This window comes from Stegostoma tigrinum, chromosome 11 (genome assembly GCF_030684315.1).
Source record: "Stegostoma tigrinum isolate sSteTig4 chromosome 11, sSteTig4.hap1, whole genome shotgun sequence".
NCBI classification, from domain to species: domain Eukaryota; kingdom Metazoa; phylum Chordata; class Chondrichthyes; order Orectolobiformes; family Stegostomatidae; genus Stegostoma; species Stegostoma tigrinum.
This window is the reverse complement of record NC_081364.1, coordinates 54,647,488-54,667,053: the sequence shown is the minus strand read 5'-3', so window position 1 is coordinate 54,667,053 and position 19,566 is coordinate 54,647,488. Positions and strand designations below refer to the sequence as shown.

The 19,566-nt window shown below is 41.6% G+C and overlaps 1 protein-coding gene across 10 annotated transcripts in view; it reads right to left on the bottom strand.

Moving 5' to 3' along the window:
* Positions 1–15,991, bottom strand: part of bsnb (bassoon (presynaptic cytomatrix protein) b) — a 468,557-nt gene extending 452,566 nt beyond the window's left edge. For 7 of the 10 annotated variants that reach the window (XM_048547454.2, XM_048547450.2, XM_048547451.2 and 4 more), the window contains exon 1: positions 15,820–15,991. In XM_048547454.2, coding sequence (XP_048403411.2) covers positions 15,820–15,944 — 125 coding nt within the window. In that variant the 5' untranslated portion in view covers positions 15,945–15,991. Of the gene's footprint in view, positions 1–14,382; positions 14,484–14,562; positions 14,679–15,819 lie in introns of those variants that run through there. The other 3 variants (XM_048547457.2, XM_048547458.2, XM_048547456.2) reach the window with 3 other exon arrangements.
* Positions 15,992–19,566: the final 3,575 nt, after the last annotated feature.

Below are 19,566 nucleotides of genomic sequence, written 5' to 3'. Positions count from 1 at the left end.
TGGCATTCCAACCGGAACTCGATCAACAAACACATTGATTTGGAGCCCATCTACCATCCTCTGAGAACAAGAACAGGAAATGACATCACCAACCCAACGAAACCTAAACAGATAAATAGAAAGCGGGACATAACACCAGCGCTTCATCGGAGGCTCACTGATGATGTTACCTAGAATGGTGACGAAACGTCTGAAAACCAACCTTCCAGCTCAGCGAGCAAACTCACATCCAGAACTTCAACCTGAGCTACAAATCTTCTCAAAACTCGCTAGAAATATGAATATTGTTTATTAAAAGGGGACAATGTACAATGGCTCATTTACAGCCTGCAAAAGCTAAATAAAGCTAACCAATGCATACGAAACAATGTTATTTTTTGCAGACACTGAGTTCAGTCAAATTAGCATTATTTGTTATAGATTTGAGAGTCCGGTACTTCAACAACTCTTTGATTGGTCAGGTTGCCGTTTAACACAGACTCTGTGATGGAAATGAATCAAGAGGGGAACAAGGAAGCATCCAGAAGTCAGCTGCATCAATCTTTTTCTCATTTCTCTTTACATTTTCCCTCTCTAGTTCTCTCTTAAAGAGAAGCAAAACTACACTCAGACACGCTGAAACAAAACAGAAGGAAAGACTCCAGGTCCAATAAGGCAACCAATGAACAAAGAACTAAACGTCACTGTGCAGACAATATCGAGGCATCATTGAAGTATCAACAGGATTGTGAAACTGACCCATCTAGTTGTGTAATTTGGGCTGATGGTACTGAACTGCGTACTCTTGACTTCTTTCCCACAACTCTTAATATATTTTATTTTATCTTTTATGTCTATATATGTGCATGGGAATTTTAAAGGGAGAATGTCTAAAATACATAAATTTAAAAAACTGTTCCTTTATTGTTATTGTTAAATTTAACAGTATTCTCTAATAAATGGGATTATTTCTACTGTGACTGAAGAGACCTGGTGAGATTTGTTGTTTTATCCTGGGTAGCAGTCAGTCAGAGGCAAATTGGGACTTTTGCTACAGAAACAGAAATCGATGGTAAAACTCAGCAGATCTGGCAGCATTTGTGGAGAGAAATCAGAGTTAACGTTTCGAGTTCAGTGACCCTTCCTCAGAACAGTTCTGCCGGACTGGCTGAGCTTTTCCAGCAATTTCTGTTTTTGTTTCTGATTTCCAGCATCCGTAGTTTTCCAATTTTTATTTGGGACTTCTAGTAGTTCATTAAATCTTCACATTTGTGGCAGGTTTGAGAATAGTGAGGTTTGATTCCTAGCACACTGCCCTGTGGAAGGTTGCTCTTTGAAAGAGTTCAAGTAAGTTTACAGTCAGTGTAAAAAATTAGCTGATGCTTTTTAAAATGGCATGTGTCATTTTCAAATATATGAAAAGATGAAAACGTGTACACTGTCTATGATGTCCAATTTTTTATTTGGATACCAAATATTTTCCCATGTCAAACAATGTTTAACTTTTTAAAGTCATTTGTGGGATGTGCGTGTCACTGGCTGGCCAGCATTTATTGCCCATCCCTAGTTGCTCTTACAAAGGTGGCGGTGCACTGTCTTCTTGAAACGCTGCAGCGCACCTGCTGTGGATTGACCTACAATGCCCTTAGGGAGGGAATTCTAGGATTTTGATTCAATGACAGTGAAGGAATGGCAAAATATTTCTAAGACAGATTGTAAGTGACTTGAAGGGGAACTTGCAGGTGGTATTGTTCCCCTGTATCTGCTACCCTTGTCTTTCTAGGTGAAATGATAGTGGGTTGGAAGGTGCTGTCTTAATATCTTTGGTGAATACTGCTGTGTATCTTGTAGATCATAAACACGATTGCTACTGAGTGTCAGTGGTGCAGGAAGTGGATGAGTGTGGATGTGGTGCTTTGATCTGATGGTGTCAAGCTTCAAGCGTGTTGTTAGAGCTGCACCCATCTAGGCAAGTGGAGAGTATTCTACTGCACTCCTGATTTGTACCTTTTGGATGGTGAGTAGGAGTGTGGGGAGTCAGGAGGTGAGTGACTTGTCGCTGTATTCCTAGCCTCTGAGGCTTTCTAAAATTTGCAATGAACTCCATTTTCTTAGTGTATAGTATTTCCATTTTACAACAATCAATTGACGAACCGAGCAATCCTGATAGAATTAATTTGTAAATATACAGGACTAGAGTTATCATTTCAGTCTCAGCTGGTTATTCCAGCATTAATAGTTTCCATGTGTAAAACTTCAGAAAATTAGTTTCTAGTTAGGCGAAGATACAATAATTATTCCTGAGTAAATATTTTTTGAACCTATTAGTGCCTGTCTTCAAAATATTAATATCCCTTTCCTCGACAATGGCAAAGAATGTGTAGCAAAAGCTTTTGCAACAATCTTCAACCATATACCCAAATGAACATCATCTTGCAGCTTGCTGTTGGAGATCTCCACCAGCATGGAAACCAGTCTTCAGTTAAATCAGTTACTGTAGATTGTGTCAAGAAATGGCCGATTGCACAAGTGACACTAAAGGATATCAGGCCCAACAACATCCTAGCTGAGGACTTGAGCTCCAAAAAAATGCCACACTTTTGCAGTACCGCTCCAGCACAGGCATTTACTTCTCAATCGCAAAACTGTCCTGAACTATGCTCTCCACAGTTGCTGCCCCATTTGATTACTTTTAATCATCAACAAAGGAATGGCAACTGTTGTTGACTGTACTGTCAAGTGGCACTTACTCACCAGCTCAATGATGCTCAGTTGAGTTCCAGGAAGATCATTCAGCTCAAGATCTAATTGCCGCCTTTGTCCAATCATGGACAAAAGAGCTGAATTCAAATGGTGAGATTAAAGTGACTGCCCTTGGCATCAACACAGTCTGAAATGATTCATTTTGGTTCAAAGAACAATAAGATGCAATATAAAATAAAGCAGATAGCTCCAGAGGAGCAATAGCTGTATAGTGATGAGCACAGCTGCCTTCCAAGCAGATGACCTGGCTTCACTACCCAGTCATCATAGTTCATCCACATACAAATCCTTCTAATTCACACCTCCATGATTGGGACTGAACTCGATCCGCCGGAACACTGGCACTTAAGACGCAGCAGTAGTGTCCCTACCTCTGGGTTCCAAGAACATGGTTCAAGTTCCATCTGCTCCCAGGAGTGTGACAAACCATCTCTGAACAGGTTTATTAGAAATATCTACACTTCTATTGGGAGGGTGCATGTGGCACAGTGGTAGTGTCCCTACTCTGGGACTGATATTTCAAATTCCACTTTGTCTACAGATGCATAATCGCATATCTCAACTGGTTGATCAGCAAATATCGACAATCCTAGAGGAGAGGCTTCTTGTGGCAGTACGGTGTGGGACCTAACTCCAGATCAGAAAGCCTGGTTTCAAGTCACACCTACTCTAGAGGTGTGTCATAACATTTCTGAACAAGTTCATTAAAAATCTATACCAGAGGAGCAAAGGATCTGAGAGTATGTGTGCACTTATCGTTTTAACAGTGGCAGGGCAGTGAAGAAGCAATTAGAAAAGCATATACATTGTAAAGATGGACATTGAACACAAAAGTAAGGCAGTTATGATCAATCTGTACAAAATATTGAATCAACGTCAAGTAGAGCATTACATCCAGTTTTACACAACACACTTCAGGAAAGATGCAAAAGCACGAGAGTCAGCACGAGGAAAGATTCAAAGTAATGGTACCCTCCAAGAAAGTTCAGCTGCATAGATAGGATGGAGAAGTTAGGGCTTTATGTATTGGAGGGAAGGAGATTTGATAGAGGAGTTCAAAATCCTCAGCTATTTGAATTGAGTAACAAAAGAGAAATTGTACAAAATGTCAGAAAGCTCCAAACTAGAGGATGCCTACTTAAAATAAGTAGCAAAAAACAAATTGGTGACAGAAGAATATACTTTTGTTCACAGCCTTTTTAGGGGGCACCAAAGGTGGAGTCAATAAATACTGGCCTAGCCAATGGCACCAAATCCCATGAAAGAAAAAGAATGTAGCTGTGGTTAAGATCTAAAATTCACTTCCCGTGAGTCTAGTAGAGGCAAATTCAACCATGGCTTTCCAAGGAGAAAATAATCACAGAAACATTGGAAAATGATAGTGCCATTTAGAAATGGTTGAGCTAAAATTCTGATAGGGTAGGTGAGGAAAGATCTGCTTGTAGGACAATCCCAAACGAGGGTCAGAAATACAAAATAAGAACTATGGATGTTGTACATCAGCGACAAAAACATTGCTCCATTGATTTCAACTTCTCAATAAGATCATGGCTGATCATTTATCTCAAAGCCAGTATTAGCTCATTTTTATTGATGTCATCAGTACCAAGAAATTTAATCAATTTCTGGATTGAACATGCTTGATGATTAAGTTTCCACAGCCCACTAAAGGCAGAGAACCTCAAAGATACATCATCCTCTGAGTGAAGAAATTCCTCAGTTAGCCTTGAAAGGCCTAAACCTTATTCTGAGACTATTCCCTCTGGTTCTGGATGAGGTTTGTCTAATTTGCGGTCTGCAGGCCGGACTGTGAACTGCCAAGAGATCCTAACTGGCCCACGGGGGATGGTGGGAAGGCGGAGGGCTTTCAGCCTACTGTGGTGTGGGATTACACTGAGGGGTCTGACCACCTGCCTTGCAGAGACAGCTCAGTGCCACGGGCCATCTTTGGCCAAGGGAAAGGTAAGCACCAAGGCCATTGTGAGGGAAGGTGTGTGGAAAGTGCCCATGGCCACAATTGGCTGAGGATTATGGAAAATGCCAGGACCTATGAGGGGCTAGGGATGTGGTGAGTACCAGGGCCATGTGGGGCCATGAGGGCAAGAGTGCGTGTGAAAGGCAAGCAACTGTGTTGAAGTCATATGGGAGCAAATGGACTACATGGGAGATGAAGGGAGCAAGGGCAAGGGCTGGTGACATGTGTTGGGGGGAGAACACCCACATGGGAGACAGGAGGGAGAAAAAGTGCAGGATGGTGGTGGTGGAGCAGGTTGTGAGAGTCAATGCTAGCAGCAAGGGAGGGGAGAGCATATTCCACTGTGAATTCAGCAGAGGCCAACAGGAGTACCCTGACACATGTCAGTGGGTCATGCGTTTTGAAACCTGGAGTGTAGTTGTGGATTCTGTTGACAACTGTTCCAGCCTCAAGTACTACTGCAGGAATTCCTCAGCGACGTCAACTGTTTCATCAAAGATTTGCATTCCATCACAGGAAATGAGATCTACGAAGACTGGATAGTCTTCATATCCATTCCTAACTACATAGATAAAGAAGCAGGTGGTACCCACATGCAGATAAAATGACTTCATATACGACTGAGCTGATGTGTGGATTAAGTGTTATTTGCCGCCAAAATGCCAGCTAATATCCTAATCCTGCCAGACAAAGTCTAACCATCTCCATTTCACATTCCATGGCATTTCATTAATTGAGTCTCCCATTACTCTGCTGAAGGTCACGACAGAGAAAATGAATTGGAGTGGTTGCATAAGTATTGTGGCTACAAGAGCAGGTTAGAAGCTAGGAATCCTATGACAAGTAACTTGCCTGAGCCTTCAAAAACTCTGTCCTCATTTACCATGTGCGCCAGGAGTGTTATGAAATCTCCACTTGCGTGGATGACTGCAGCCCTATCAAGCAGCTCAAAACCACTGAAATCAAAACAACCTATATTATTGGCACCCCCATCCACTGCCCTAGCCAAACTTTCACTCCCTCCACCACTGGCAAACTAGTCTAGGATTACAACTGTGGCAGCAGAGTAGGACATTCCAACTAGAGCAACTCTACTCCCTCTGTTTATTTCCCTTTTCCTTCTGTTTTCCCCTTTGCAGCTCTCCTCTCCCGAACAGGTCTGGTCTCTCAGCAGCTTGTGGTGGGTCCTGGCCTGGTGTCTCATCAGTGTTATGGGTCGCAGCCTAGTGTCTCGGAAGTTCTTGACAAGTTTTGGCCCAGTCTCTATGCGACTGTTGGCAGGTGCCAGCCTGGTCTATCAGCAGCATGTCGGCCGGTCTCTCGGTGATTCATGATGGTATCTTGGCTCAGCGTGAGCAGATCCTGGCTGGGCATGTTCCTGAGGCACTGGGGGAGATCGAAGGGGCTGCATTTTCAGCAGCAGCGATGGTATTTGTGGCAGTGGCATCGGCATCAAGTGCATACAGCTTAGGTCTCCCAGAGAACAAGGTAAGCTGAGGATTCATCAAAGGCTATTGAAGTTTTCACTTGATCCTTTATTCACTTAGTTTGAACTATGAAAAGCTTTACTATTAATTATATAATCATTTCTTTATTTTCCTACTATTGTATGAAGTAATACTTACCTTTTTAACTCTCATTTCTCTTACCATTTTGTCCCAAAGTTTTTTATACCAAGGTGCTTTGTTACCTAAGATGGCACCATGTGCGGCAACATTACACACTTTTCACTGTGCTCCTGTTCTTGAGTACATGTGACAATAAATCTAAAAGAGAAAGCTCTACCACAATAACTAGCCGTGGTGTTTTCAACAGCATCTTTCAAATCTGGGACCTTTGGTCACGTAACATATGCACAGGACACCTCCAAATCCCACAACATTTTTATCTGGAATTATATCACTATTCCTTCACAGTCACTGGATCAAAATTCTAGAACTCTCTGCCCACTAACAGAACTATGGGAGTACTTGTGCCGCTGACTGTGACAGGTCACCATTCATTTCTCAAAAGTAATTAGGCCCTGGCTCGCCAGCAATGATCACATCCAATGACTGGTTGAAGAAAAGAAAGTCGTCTTATTTTTGGATTGTCCTCAAATGCTTACAAAAGAGAATAATTCTCAGAATCACTTCCAATGAATCATAATGTTTTATGCAACATGGCAGGTTTTGTGGTGGGTCCTACTTCTGGCACATTAATTTTCAAATTAATGCAAAAGAAAGATGGAACTTCATTTCTGTGAATGCAATTTAGAATAAAATTCTCTGATCTTTTGCTGACCAAGACGGTATCAGGCAGAAATTTATCAAAGAGAAAAGCTTACTCTAGTGAAACTTCCAGGCTGCTGCATTTATAAACAACTTTTCAGAATCAGAAGAACATAAAACTGGAAGCAGTACAATATTATTACAGTTCCTCATGTTGGGTAGTCATGGAATTAAGGTTGAGTAGATTTGTAGCCCAGTTTGGGGATGTTGTTGCAGCCTCCAATGAAGTGCTGTTGTGTTTTCCCACTTTGTATTTAAAGTCTGGTGTCTGTTGAGTTGGATTACCTCACTTCAGGTTTTCCTTTGCAGTGGAGTGTATACAGGGTCTGGCTCTATGTGTTTGTTGATGGCCTTCATGGTGGAGAACCAGGCCTCTAGGAATTTCTGTGCTTGCCTGTTTGACCTGTCCTACGATCCTGGTGCTGTCCCAATTGAACTGGTGGCTTTCCTTATCCATGTAAATGGAGATGAGTGAGTACTGACTGTGCCTTTGTGTTGCTAGTTTGTATTGATGTACTCTTGTGGCCAATTTTCTTCCTGTCTGTTCAATGTAATGTTTGTCGCAGTCTTTGCAAGGAATTTTGTATATAACATTGGTTCTTTCCATAATGGGTAACAGGTCTTTGGTTCGAGTTAGCAGTTGGTGTAGGGTTGATGTGGGTTTGTGTGCTACTCTGATACCCAGTGGCTGTGGGAGTCTTATGGCCAGTTCAGATATGTTCTTGATGTATGGTAGCATGATGAGTGCATCAGGGCATGCAGTATCTTCCTGTTGTTGTTTATGTAATAGGCATCCAGTTGTTTGGGTATCTGTTGTCCTTGAAAACTTGGTGGAGAGACTCTTCTTCTTTTTGGCATAGTTCCAGGTTGCTGCAGTGTGTTGTGCTCATTTAAATAATGTTTTCATGCAGTTTGTGGGTGTTAGGTGGTTGCTGTTGAAATTCAGTACTTGGTCAGAGTGTGTGACTTTCCTGTGTACCTTTGTCAGGAATTCCCCGTTGGCCTTGCATTCTACCATGATGTCCAGAGTTGATGTCCATGATGGGAGTTGTTCATTCTTTTCCTCTTCCCTGGTGAATTTGATCCCAGTAAGAGTGTTGTTTATTAGTTGGTATGTCTCCTCTAGTTTGGTCCATTTAATGACGATGGAGGTTTCGTCCACATATTGGATCCATTTTTTCAGTTGGATCAGCAGAAGGGCCATGCTTTCAAGTCTCTGCATCACCACTTCTGCTCATAGTCTGGAGACAGATGGCCCCATGGATGTCCTATTGATCTGTTCATAGATTTGGCTGTTAAAGGTAAAGTGCATCGTGAGGCATAGGTTTACTAACTTCAGCATGTTATCTGTGGAGATGGTGTCATGCGGGTCTCATTCCTGTTTTGGTAGTGTTGTTAGTGTTTCTCTTGTTTGTGGTATGTAGATCAATGTGAATAGGGCAGTAACATCAAATGACACCATGATCTCATCGTCATCTATTCTTATGTCCTTGAGGGAATTGAAGAACTCTTGGGCTGAATGGATTCAGCGGGGTAACTTGCTATGAGGTACTTTAGTCTCCGTTGTAACTCCTTGGCTAACCTATGTGATGGCGTGCCTACCAGGGAGACAATGGGTCTGAGAGGCACTTCCGGTTTGTGTACCTTTTGGAGGCCGTAGAATCGGGGGGTGTTAGTTCCTTCTGGCTTCATTCTTCGGTAGTCCATTCTGTTGATCTGTCCGGTTTGTTTGAGTCTCTTTAGTGTGTTGATTATCCTATTGCCCGGTTGTGGTGTTGCATCTGTATGCACTTGCCATATGTGTTAGCGTCTGCTAGTAGTGTCTGTGCTTTGATGAGGTAGTCCCATTTGTTTACTGCCATGCACCCTTTGTCCATTGGTAGTATTGTGATGTTTCTGTCCCTTATTAGTCCTTCTACAGCCTACCTTTCTGATGTGTTAAGAGTGTTAAGTTCACCTCTTCTGGTCAGTGTCAGGATCACTGTCTGTCTCATGGATTGTTATGTTTCCTCAATGATGCTGTTGGTCTTCAATGTGGCTTCTAGTGTGGGTGGAAACTCTGTCTTGTTAGAGTCTCTGTGGTTGTAGTTGAGTCTGCGAGTTAGAGCAGCTTTCTCTATGTCTGTAAATTTCCTGTCTGAAAGGTTTCTTATCCAGGTGTCTGTTCTATATTTGTCATTTTGGTGGGTTAGTTTGGCTAATTTTTCTTTAAGGATCTGTTTTTTTTTGTTCTTGTTATCTGTCAACTGATGTTAATGGCTTGTTCCAAAGTCAGTTTTCCAGTCTTGGTAGCGTCGAGGAATAGGGTTTTTTGATGCTTAATTTCTCTGTCATATCTATGGAGCCGGTTGTGTGCATTGCTGATCATTACCTTCATCATCCTGCGGCCACTGTGTTCTGCTGTCCTATGAGCTAGTGAGTGTTGGTGGGGGCTTTGTATCTCACACCGCATGGTAATACCCAGTTCTTGAGGCATCCACGTAGGAAGTAGAGTTGCTCACAGGTAGCGCTCTGTTGTTTGGCATAGTTTTCCCATTTCCATGCCAATTTGAGCGTACTTCGTCCGTAGATCTCTAAAGTTTTTGAGTAGATTTGTAGCTCGGGTTGTGGATGTTGATCTGGTTGAGGCTGCAATGAGAATGTTACCCAGCAGGGTAATGAAACGTCTGCAGAAGAACAAACCAGCTCAGTGAGCAAACCAACCACAAAAGTCACGCAATTTTTTAAAAAATTCTTTTTCTAGGTGCCCACATTTCTATTAAGACAAACATTTATCATCCATCTTGAATTACTTTGATTTACATATCAAAGGTATCCTCACAACATTGTTAGGTAAAAACATACAGATTTTGAGTCCAGCAACAATAATGGAACAGAAATTACAAGTGTAAGAGATCAATTCCTCCATGCAAAGAAGATTAGATGCATTTGTCCCCCTTAGTACATCAACCAAATGCTGGTCAACAGAAGTAACAGGATGGTAATCAGTGGTCCTTTCCCATGTCAACCTGAAGCACTGAAACTCATGTTGAGACGTCCAGTCTTCGAACTCCAAGTACCAAACTCACCCAATTGCGTCCACACATTACTCCTTTCCCCTACCATCTGGTACGTCTGATGTGTCTGCACTGCTTATGGAGTTTTTTAGAATGTTCAAGAATCATTTCTATGCCTGGCTAGTGAGAATGAATAGTAACTCTCCTAAATGGCATTAGCCCACAAGATATTAACCAAGGGCACAGTACATGGTCAACTAGGCTAAGAGTATTTTTTGTAATCATAAGTGCTACTAATATTGCATTGTTATGAATCAACTACATTGGAATGATCAATCAAGTTAGTTAACCATGAAAGATTTGGTTCCCTGATGGACATGAGTGCCAGTTTAGTTTTTAGAACGACCAGCTTCATTATACTAACATCTTTTCACTCCAGATTTAGTTTTCTTTTTTAAAAAAAAGGTTACATAATCACAATCATATTCACAAATTGCCATGTGATGATTTGAACTCCTGTTATGTAGATTATTATTTCAAGCCACTGGTGATCACTAAAACATTACTAGTAACTTATGTAGTCAATGACTATATCCATGTCTGAAGATGGAATCTTAAAACTTCAAAAGCAGCATTATTTCCGTTTGTGCCATTCTTATTTCATTATTGTTCTAGAATATTTATTGGCCCTTCGCAGTAAGGTGAAAGCAACAAGTTACAAAAGCAGAATCTCAATTTTCTTTTCTGGAATAAACAATCAAGTGCACTGACAGTGTGGGAAAGAATGTTTTAATTTGTTCATGATAAGTGGATGTCAATGGCAAGGCCAGCATTTGTTACTCATCTCCAAATTGGATGTGAGCAATCTTGTTGAACATTATTGAAAAATCCTGTTGAAAAAGTTGCAAGAACTGTGAATGTTTGCATCTTGCTAATACGACTAGAATATTAAGTAATACGATTTGGATCTGTTTTCCAAACGTGTAATTTATATCGCTTCAATTTCAACAGCATAATTCGGGGTTTTCTGTTGCTAATAACGTTAATGCGGATTGTAGAATTGTGGATACAGACTAGAAAGCTAACAGCTGCCATGGTCTTTGGTGCATATAGTCATCTATCTGAAGAAGGAGGAACACAGCCATTTCACTGTCCCTGGGCAGAAAGGCAAAGGAAGGAGCAAATTCAACTTGTGCTCCTGATTATCAAGTGAGCATTTCTGGAAAGTGACTATCTGGCAAAGAGATAAAACTCAGCTGTAAAACCAAATAACCTATTGGTACTAATGAAGAATGGTCACTTGGCTAAATTACCAGATGGCCATCAATGACTGTGCAGCTGACACCCAAGCACTATATGTGATTGCCTTGAGGAGAGGCCAGAAAACTGAAAGAATAAAAAATAAAGCCATGCTAATGTGTAATGGCCTATAACACATTTTTTTCTTTTAAATCTTTGAATCTAAATTGTACATCTGAAATTTATCAATTTCATAATGTTAAAATATATATTGATAGCTTGCATAATTATTAATTTTACTGAACAAACTGCAATGCTGCCAAGTGATAACGTCATGAATAACATTTCAACATCTGCTGCAATTAATCTTTATCTAGCACAAAGCAGAGAAATACTGCCAGTCAAGCACATTCTTTCAACTTGAACTAGATTTCATCCTTATCAAGAAAGCCGGGTTTCATGTAGTGTAAACAAAACAGATTCTTTGCTTTCTTCAGAGCATCCCTGCTGCCGTACTTGCAGGCTCCTTCCTGAATTCTGAACAAGTACGTTGACACAGCAATCCGAAGTGAATATTTCATGAAGTGACACACAGTTTCAAAAAGCGAAATTATCCACCCTTCTAAAAATACTGAATTCTAAAATCAGATTTTAGTGAAAGAAATGGTACCGAGTTCTATAAGTGGAATCTAGTTAACCAAGATCAGAGAGTATCTCCTCAGATAAATTCAGATTTGAAAGCTGCTTGTTATCTGTTTAAATTCTGGTTCCTTGATAAACTGTGCTGAAATATCAATACATGTACAAACACGAATTAGGAGTAGGTGGAGGTCATGCAGCTCCTTGAGCCTATTCCAACATTCAATCAGATGTGTCATGACTATTGATTACTCCACATTCTCACCTCTCCCAATGACCTTCCAACCCCTTATTAACAATCTACCCACATTTGCTCCAAAAATATTCAAAGACTCTGCATCCACTGCCTTTTTTTGGGAAATAAAGTTCCATTGTTTCACAACTGTCAAAAAAAAAAATCCTGATCTCTCACTTGAGATTTATCCACAAGATGAAACTTCATTTCTACATCCAACCTGTAAATTCACCTCAGAATCTTGGAATGTCTCAATCAAGTCACCTCTTAATTTGAAAACCTTCAGTGTAAATATGCTTTGCTTGGCCAACTTTACAATATAAGACAACCCACCTTCTTGTAAACATTTTCTGAACTGCTTCCGATGCACATACACTCTTTCTTAAATAAGAAGACCAATACTGTACACAGTATTCTAGATGCTGTCTCACCAATTCCTGTATATCTAAAGCATAATCTACCTACTTCTGGATATTACTCCTCTCACATTAAACAATAACATTCTATTAACTTTACTAATTGCTTCAAAAGATATGGTTTTGCAATACTTGCTGGACATACATTTATTGGACAGTGATACAATAAATGATTCAAATCAGAGTCAATGTTCTTTTAACAAGCCAAACATAGGTATAACCTCTAAAACGTTAGAAATAACATTGATAAAAGCTAAAAAAAACCCCAAAGAATCAAAGGGTTCTGAAGATGGGTGACTGGACCCAAAATGTTAACTCTGCCTTGTCTCTGCAGACCTCGAGAGCTTTTCCAGCAATTTCTGATACTGTTTTTGATAAAAGGTGCAATAAATACAGACATTTCTGGAGGTCTGGCAACATCTGTGTAGGGAGAAATAATATTTCAAGTCTGATATGATTCTTCCAGTCTCTTCAGAAGAAAGTCATATCAGATTCAAAATGTTACCTCTGTTACTCTCTTCACAAATGCTGCCATTGCTGCTGAATTTCTCCAGCACCTTTTTTTCTTCTTATTTCCGATTTCCAGCATCCACATCATTTGCTGTTATTTGATTTTAAAAACTACATTTTACCATTTTACTCTATTCCAAGCATGTTTCAGCATCACAATTCTGACATTTTTATCTTCCTGCCGTGTCCCACCTATATTTGCTTTTACATGCAAATTAACATGTTTATGTAACTACAGTCTGATGCAAGTATTCAACATCATTCTGTACCATTATAATCAAGTATATTTTAAAAATAGCAGTCATAACAACATTTCAGGCTCAGTCTTGTGATTTTGTCACAGTGTCAGGGCAATATCAGTTCCCTTCAATACTGATATAGGACAAGAGGACTCAATCAGATCGTGGCTGTGGTGTTAGAATCAAACCTAACATTCCCAGTTTTAATTTATATTCATCCCACTTTTATTTAGAATGGTGGACCTTGAGCTAGAATACTCAAACATCAGACACGCTCTGTTTCAGTGTTTGACTCTTAGGTGCTACTGGTGGAGTCATAAAATCCACAATTCAAATTATTTTTCGTCTATATTATACTACGTTAGCTGTTTCAAATGATCGAAATCGTATGAAGAGTACGAATTCTGAAGCCTGTACGTGCTCGGAAGAGAGTGGTGCTGAAATGGACAGCTCCTCCGGGCGCGCAGAGATTAGATCGTTTTTAGCAAACGCTTGGGTCAAGCATAAACAAGCACACAGAAGCTGAAAGTCCCCCACTCCAACACTAACACTGAACCCTCACACCTACAGCTTCTTATGCAGTTATTGTCATACTGAAACAGATACCACCGCTGATTACAGCGACGCGGGTGCCTGGCTGATTAAAATGTGGTTCTGAAATAGACAACTCCCATTAGCGGAGCGTGCCGTGTTTCAGCACCATCCAGGGAAACAGTGCTATGATAGATTGGAATTGAAAGAGACACCTCTTAATACACGGCACACGTTGCTTGGGGAAATAGTGTGCTGACAATGTCTGCACTAACTGATCATCGTGCGCTTACAACGGAACTAGAACATCGTGATTATATATATTTAAAAAAACAGCTTAAATGACCACGGAACACAACATATCAGCAGATTACATCGGGAGTGAATACGAACATTGCTGGCAAAGAAACCAGATTTCTTTTCACATCTTACGCGAGGCAGTTTTGTACTCAAACGTTCCGCCTGGCTACATTTGGCCGAGTGAAGCTCGTAATTGCCGTCAACGCTGACTCAACTAAGCAACCCAACAAATGTAACACAGAAACAGCTGTCAATGAAAAGACACTTTGCCCAATTCTTCACCCAGCTACCTTCAGAGTTCAGTTCTTCTTTACCTCGACGGAAATATCGGCGGCCATAAACAAACCTGGAGACCTCACTTGTAGTTAATAAATTTTAGCACTGTCACATTATATATCAAGACATCTAAAAATCAATATATGAGAACTTTCTGACTTAAAAATCATTTTGCAGTAAAAAAAACCGAATACCGAAAGACTCGCTGCCCTTGTTTGGCTTAATGAGAAGCAACAAAAAGTTAAACTATTGACAGCCTGTGGTTCTGAAAGGACAGCTACTTCTAGCGCCGAAACTCCAACTGTCTTGTTGTGCAGTCAATCTTTGAATCGATTCATCCTTCTCATTATTATTGTGGGGCTCTTCGCTCTGTTCTGTTTTCAAACTTGCACTGTTTACCGCAAGGCTTTCACAGCCCTGTCACCAGCATGTCAAAACAGCTGAGCAACCTCCAAGATATGATTTTCAGCTTGGGAGGTTCAACTAAGCACCTCCCTCACACGACATGACATTCTGAAACATTGTCTCCAACCCCTCACTTTGTAATCCAAGACACAGTCTACTCGACCAAACTCGCGTGAAAACCACTAAGCCCAAACACATCACTCGAACACCTGGAGAGTCGACCGAGAACAAATTCTGATACATCTTTTCTGCAGTGTCGATCTGCTCATCATCTCCATGCTTCCTAGCTCTGCCCCGGGTTCTGTTCTCTAGTTGATTATTGTTGCATCTCTGGCTTGTCCTTTTGCTTTCCCTACTGGGTGACAGCTTCCTGTTGCATTTCATTCAGCGTGCATGCAAACGCTATGATGCCCTCCCTCTTGGAGTCCGCTAGCATTTTGTATTTTTTTTTGGTAAAACAAAACTTCAATCACCGATGCGAATTCTACAGCTGGCTTTGCGATTCACATGGTCCCGCTGCCCCTTCTCTGGTTTCATGCAACTCACTCCCAAAATCCCATGATTATGAAGGGTCCGTGTGATTTAGGGACCCTGAGGCTGTGAGCATCAACATTTTTTTTGTGTGCAGGGGGAAGAGAGAGAGAGGCTCAATAGTGGGGGAGGCAAGTCAGTCTTGGTTGCTGTCAGGCAAAGCCTTTCTACACTGCAATCCAAACAGCATACATGATTGTAAAGGAACAACAAACATTTACAGTGTGTCCCAAGCGATCGCTAACAGTCGAGCTTCTATCCGGTATGTATCTCTACAAAAGCAGTTTGAAACAGAGTGCAATTGCAAACCTGCCCTGCTGGACTCACTCAGCCTTCTGCTGCCGGGCTGAACCGCCTCCTGGCTCTGGCTGTCCCTGAACCTCCGCCCCTCTCCCGCGGGGGCCGGCCACGGCCTTCTCGGTCAGCCCAGGTCACCATGACCATGCCAGGGGAGAGTGACTATGCTCTCCCCCTGTGGCCCGGGATTCCCCGCTCCGCTACCCCGCTTTGCTTACCTGCCGGCCGCCGCTGCCCGTCCCCCGGGCGCTCCGTTCGGGGCCCCGGGTGTTTTCAGCGGCGCTGCAGACGGCGCCGAGATGGGGTCCAGCTCTCCAGTCTCCAGGCTGTTCTCGTTGCCCATGTCGAGCGAGGGCTGCCGCTTAGCGAAACGTTCCCTCCAGTGTCAAAACCATCTTCTCCTCTCCCTCCCCCCCTTCCCCAAATCCTACCTCCCCAACCCCCCTCGGAGACCTCATTACGCCTGCGCGAACCTCCCCTGCCCAACAGGGAGCAAGAGGGCAGTACTGCACCTGCGCCGACTGCCCGCGTTGCCTCCGGGCGAATTGTTGGAACTGCGCCTGCGCAGACTGATGTTTTCCCCTCCCCCCCCCCCCCCCCCCCCCGAAGACGGTACTACGCCTGCGATCGCTGTCCCTGTCCGCCAAAGGCGGTAGACTGCAGAGCGTCTGCGCAGATTGTCCTCCAGGCAGGTGACGGAAATGCTCCGGCGCAGATTGTCGCCCGTCCCTCCGGGAGTGTGACGGCATTGCGCTTGCGCAGACTTCACCCTCCCCCGCCCATGGAAAGGCGCCGCTGCGCCGAAAGGTTCTTTTCTCTTCGCGTGGGACCTGCGCAGTTCGTTTCATCTCCTGCGGTCCTTCGGGGAGTAGTGAGCATGCGTAATAATTATCTCCCAGCTCCTACTTCTTGCCAACATTGTTCTTGTGAATGAGCGGATTAGTGTGGACTGCTTGCAATCGTTTTAATCTCCTGTGATACTTATATGCCTCCCTCCACCCACTAATCAAACAGAATTCCAGAATATCTTGCCTGTACTATACGTTATGCAGCTCTTCATTGGCATGATATCGCCACGGTTCCAGCACCTCAGGAATTTGCATGTGTCGAGGCAAGCAGCACACCATTATTCTGGAAGTGCTAATCCTTACAATCTTTCATTCTCTTTTTCAACGGAATACTTGTACTAAAAGTATCCCTTTTGGTTTAGAAACTGCTACCCTCAATGTATTAAATTATTTGCAGCAATTCGATATGCTCATTAACCGCAACTTCTATTTAAAATTACAATCCTTGGTCACAATCTTACTGAGCGTCAAGTTTGGAAAAGCTTCTTGGATGCTTACATTGAGAAAGGGCTGAGAAAAATAATTATACAGCGTTTTATCATATGGTTCGGTATGTTTCCAACTTTATGAAGGGTCTAGGCCAGAAACGTCAGCTTTTGTACTCCTAAGATGCTGCTTGGCCTGCTGTGTTCATCCAGCCTCACATTTTATTATCCACCCTGTGTTATTTCGGATTCTCCAGCATCTGCAGTTCCCATTATCTCTGCTTTCACGTTTTGACGTCTGGCTTTTGAGGCAAATAGCATTCAAGTTGTACCATGTATACAATAAGTTGAACAGTCAGTTAATCTAGCTTTGGATTCGACAGAAATTATTGCCAGAATACTCCAAAGCACTCTGAAGAAGGGTCACTGGACTCAAAACGTTAACTCTGATTTTTGTCCACAGATGCTTCCCAGACCTATTGAGATTTTCCAGTAATGTTTTTGTTACTCAAAAAACTCAACGATTTTAAGACTGTACTTGAAGCTCGGGATAGCTTTGTTTTTGGAAACCGTGACAGTGGGCTCAAATTAAGGAGCATGAGGCAATAAGATTTCGTTCTTGTGCCATTCACTCAATTTGCACTTTTCCAGTCGACACGAGCCTAAAGCACAGCGCCCTCTACAGAGCATGTACTAAAATAAAACGAAGGATGGTTGATGCTGAAGATTTGAAACAAAAACAGAAATTACTGGAGAAACTCAGTGGGCACCCAGATTCGAAGCGTTAACATTGCATTCTCTTCATAGATGCTACCAGACTTACTAAGTGCAAAGATCAGCACTTTCTGTCTTTGTTTCAGATCTTCACCATTCGCAATTCTTTGTTTTATTTTAGTGTAAATTAGAATTGCCAATTCGATATCAATCAGGTACAGAGTGCAAAATAAAGATTGGGTCAAGAGAGTTGGAGACAAAAATAAAAAGTACTTTCTTAATAACAATAATACATTTGTTTAAATCACCAACAAAAAATAAAATCTGGAGGAAGATGACTTTATGGCTTAGAAGGGATGGACTCTAGGAAGTTGTTTCCATTAGGCAGGGAGACTAGGACCCATGGGCACAGCCTTAAAATTAGAGGGGGTAAATTTAAAACTGAATTGAGACGACATTTCTTCAGCCAGAGAGTGGTGGGCCTGTAGAATTCATTGCCACGGAGTGCAGTGGAGGCTGGGAAGTTGGGTGCCAAAAGGCAGAGATCGACAACTTCTTGATCTCAGAAGGAATCAAGGGCTACGGAAAGAGTGCAGGGAAGTGGTGTTGAAATGCGCATCAGCCATGATTTAAATGGCGGAGTGGACTTGATGGGCCAAATGGCCTTATTTCCACTCCTATGTCTTAAGGTTTTAAAATTATAGAAGCTAATTTTTAGTACTGGTGAGTGATTTGGCAGTAATTGAGATTCACCATGGCACTTACATTTTATTGGCAAGTTTAGTCCATAGCTATGGGGTATTGTAAGAATTTTATATTGTTGAATGTATTTGAATAGGCAGCAATATGCTGATTTCAGATTTTTTTGGAGGAGCAAAATATGTATGGCATCATTTCTACATGTAACTGTACACATATAATCACTGAAATTTGCTAATAACTTGTACATAAGAAACTGCAAACACAGTTAGATTCATCATTATTTTTGCAGCAAAATCCAACCCATTACCTCTGACAATGCAGCATTTAAATGGATCTTGAACCCCAAACCAGCTAAGTCAAACACAGTCTGCCTGGTATCTAGCTAATGCACTACTTAACTTAATATCCCAGTGGATTACAAGGATTTCTCTTGCAAGCATTGTCAGTTGTTCTGAGCTTTTAGTGGCATTGTGCTAAGTGCTCTCCAAACTATAAGGCTTGATCTACTCATAAATTGTGAAGTTTTCCTGACAAAGGATAAAGTTCTGTTGAAAAGTTTCTCTCAACATTTTTTGATGAAATGCCTTGACTCAAAATTGGAAACTTTAAATTGCCATCTGAGGTGATGCAAAAAAAAGTGAAGCTGCAACTTGTCTCTCTAAAAGGGCAAAATGTTCGTTTATCTTAATTTTTTTCATTCCCTCATTGCATAAGTTAATAAATGGAAGAGTACAAATAACAAAAACAAAAGTTGCTGGGAAAGCTCAGTAGGTCTGGCAGCATTTGTGATGAAAAAAAAATCAGAGTTGACGTATCGAGTCCAGTGACCCTTCCTCAGAACTCAGTTTGGGTCACCAGGCCCGAAACTTTAACTCTGATTTTTTTCTTCACAGATACTTCCAGACTTGTTGAGATTTTCCAGAAATTTCTGTTTTTGTTCCTGTTACAGCATCTGCAGTCTTTAGGATTTTACTTAACAGTACAGATAAACTTGAGAATTCTTCAAAAACGGATCTAAATAGTAGCGGCAACTTTATGTTTAAATGGAGGATTGGGGTGCAGAATTGAGATTAATGCATTTCTCAACATTGAGCTAGTATGGACTTGACAGGCAAAAATTGCCATTTTCTGTGCTGAAAATGATTCTATGAACTTACATGAATATTAATTTTGCAAATCACATTGTTGCATAGAGTACAATAACAGACAACTGTAAAAAGATAGAAGACTAACAAAATTCGCACCAGAGGATGTGGAGATACAGAAATGGCTGGAC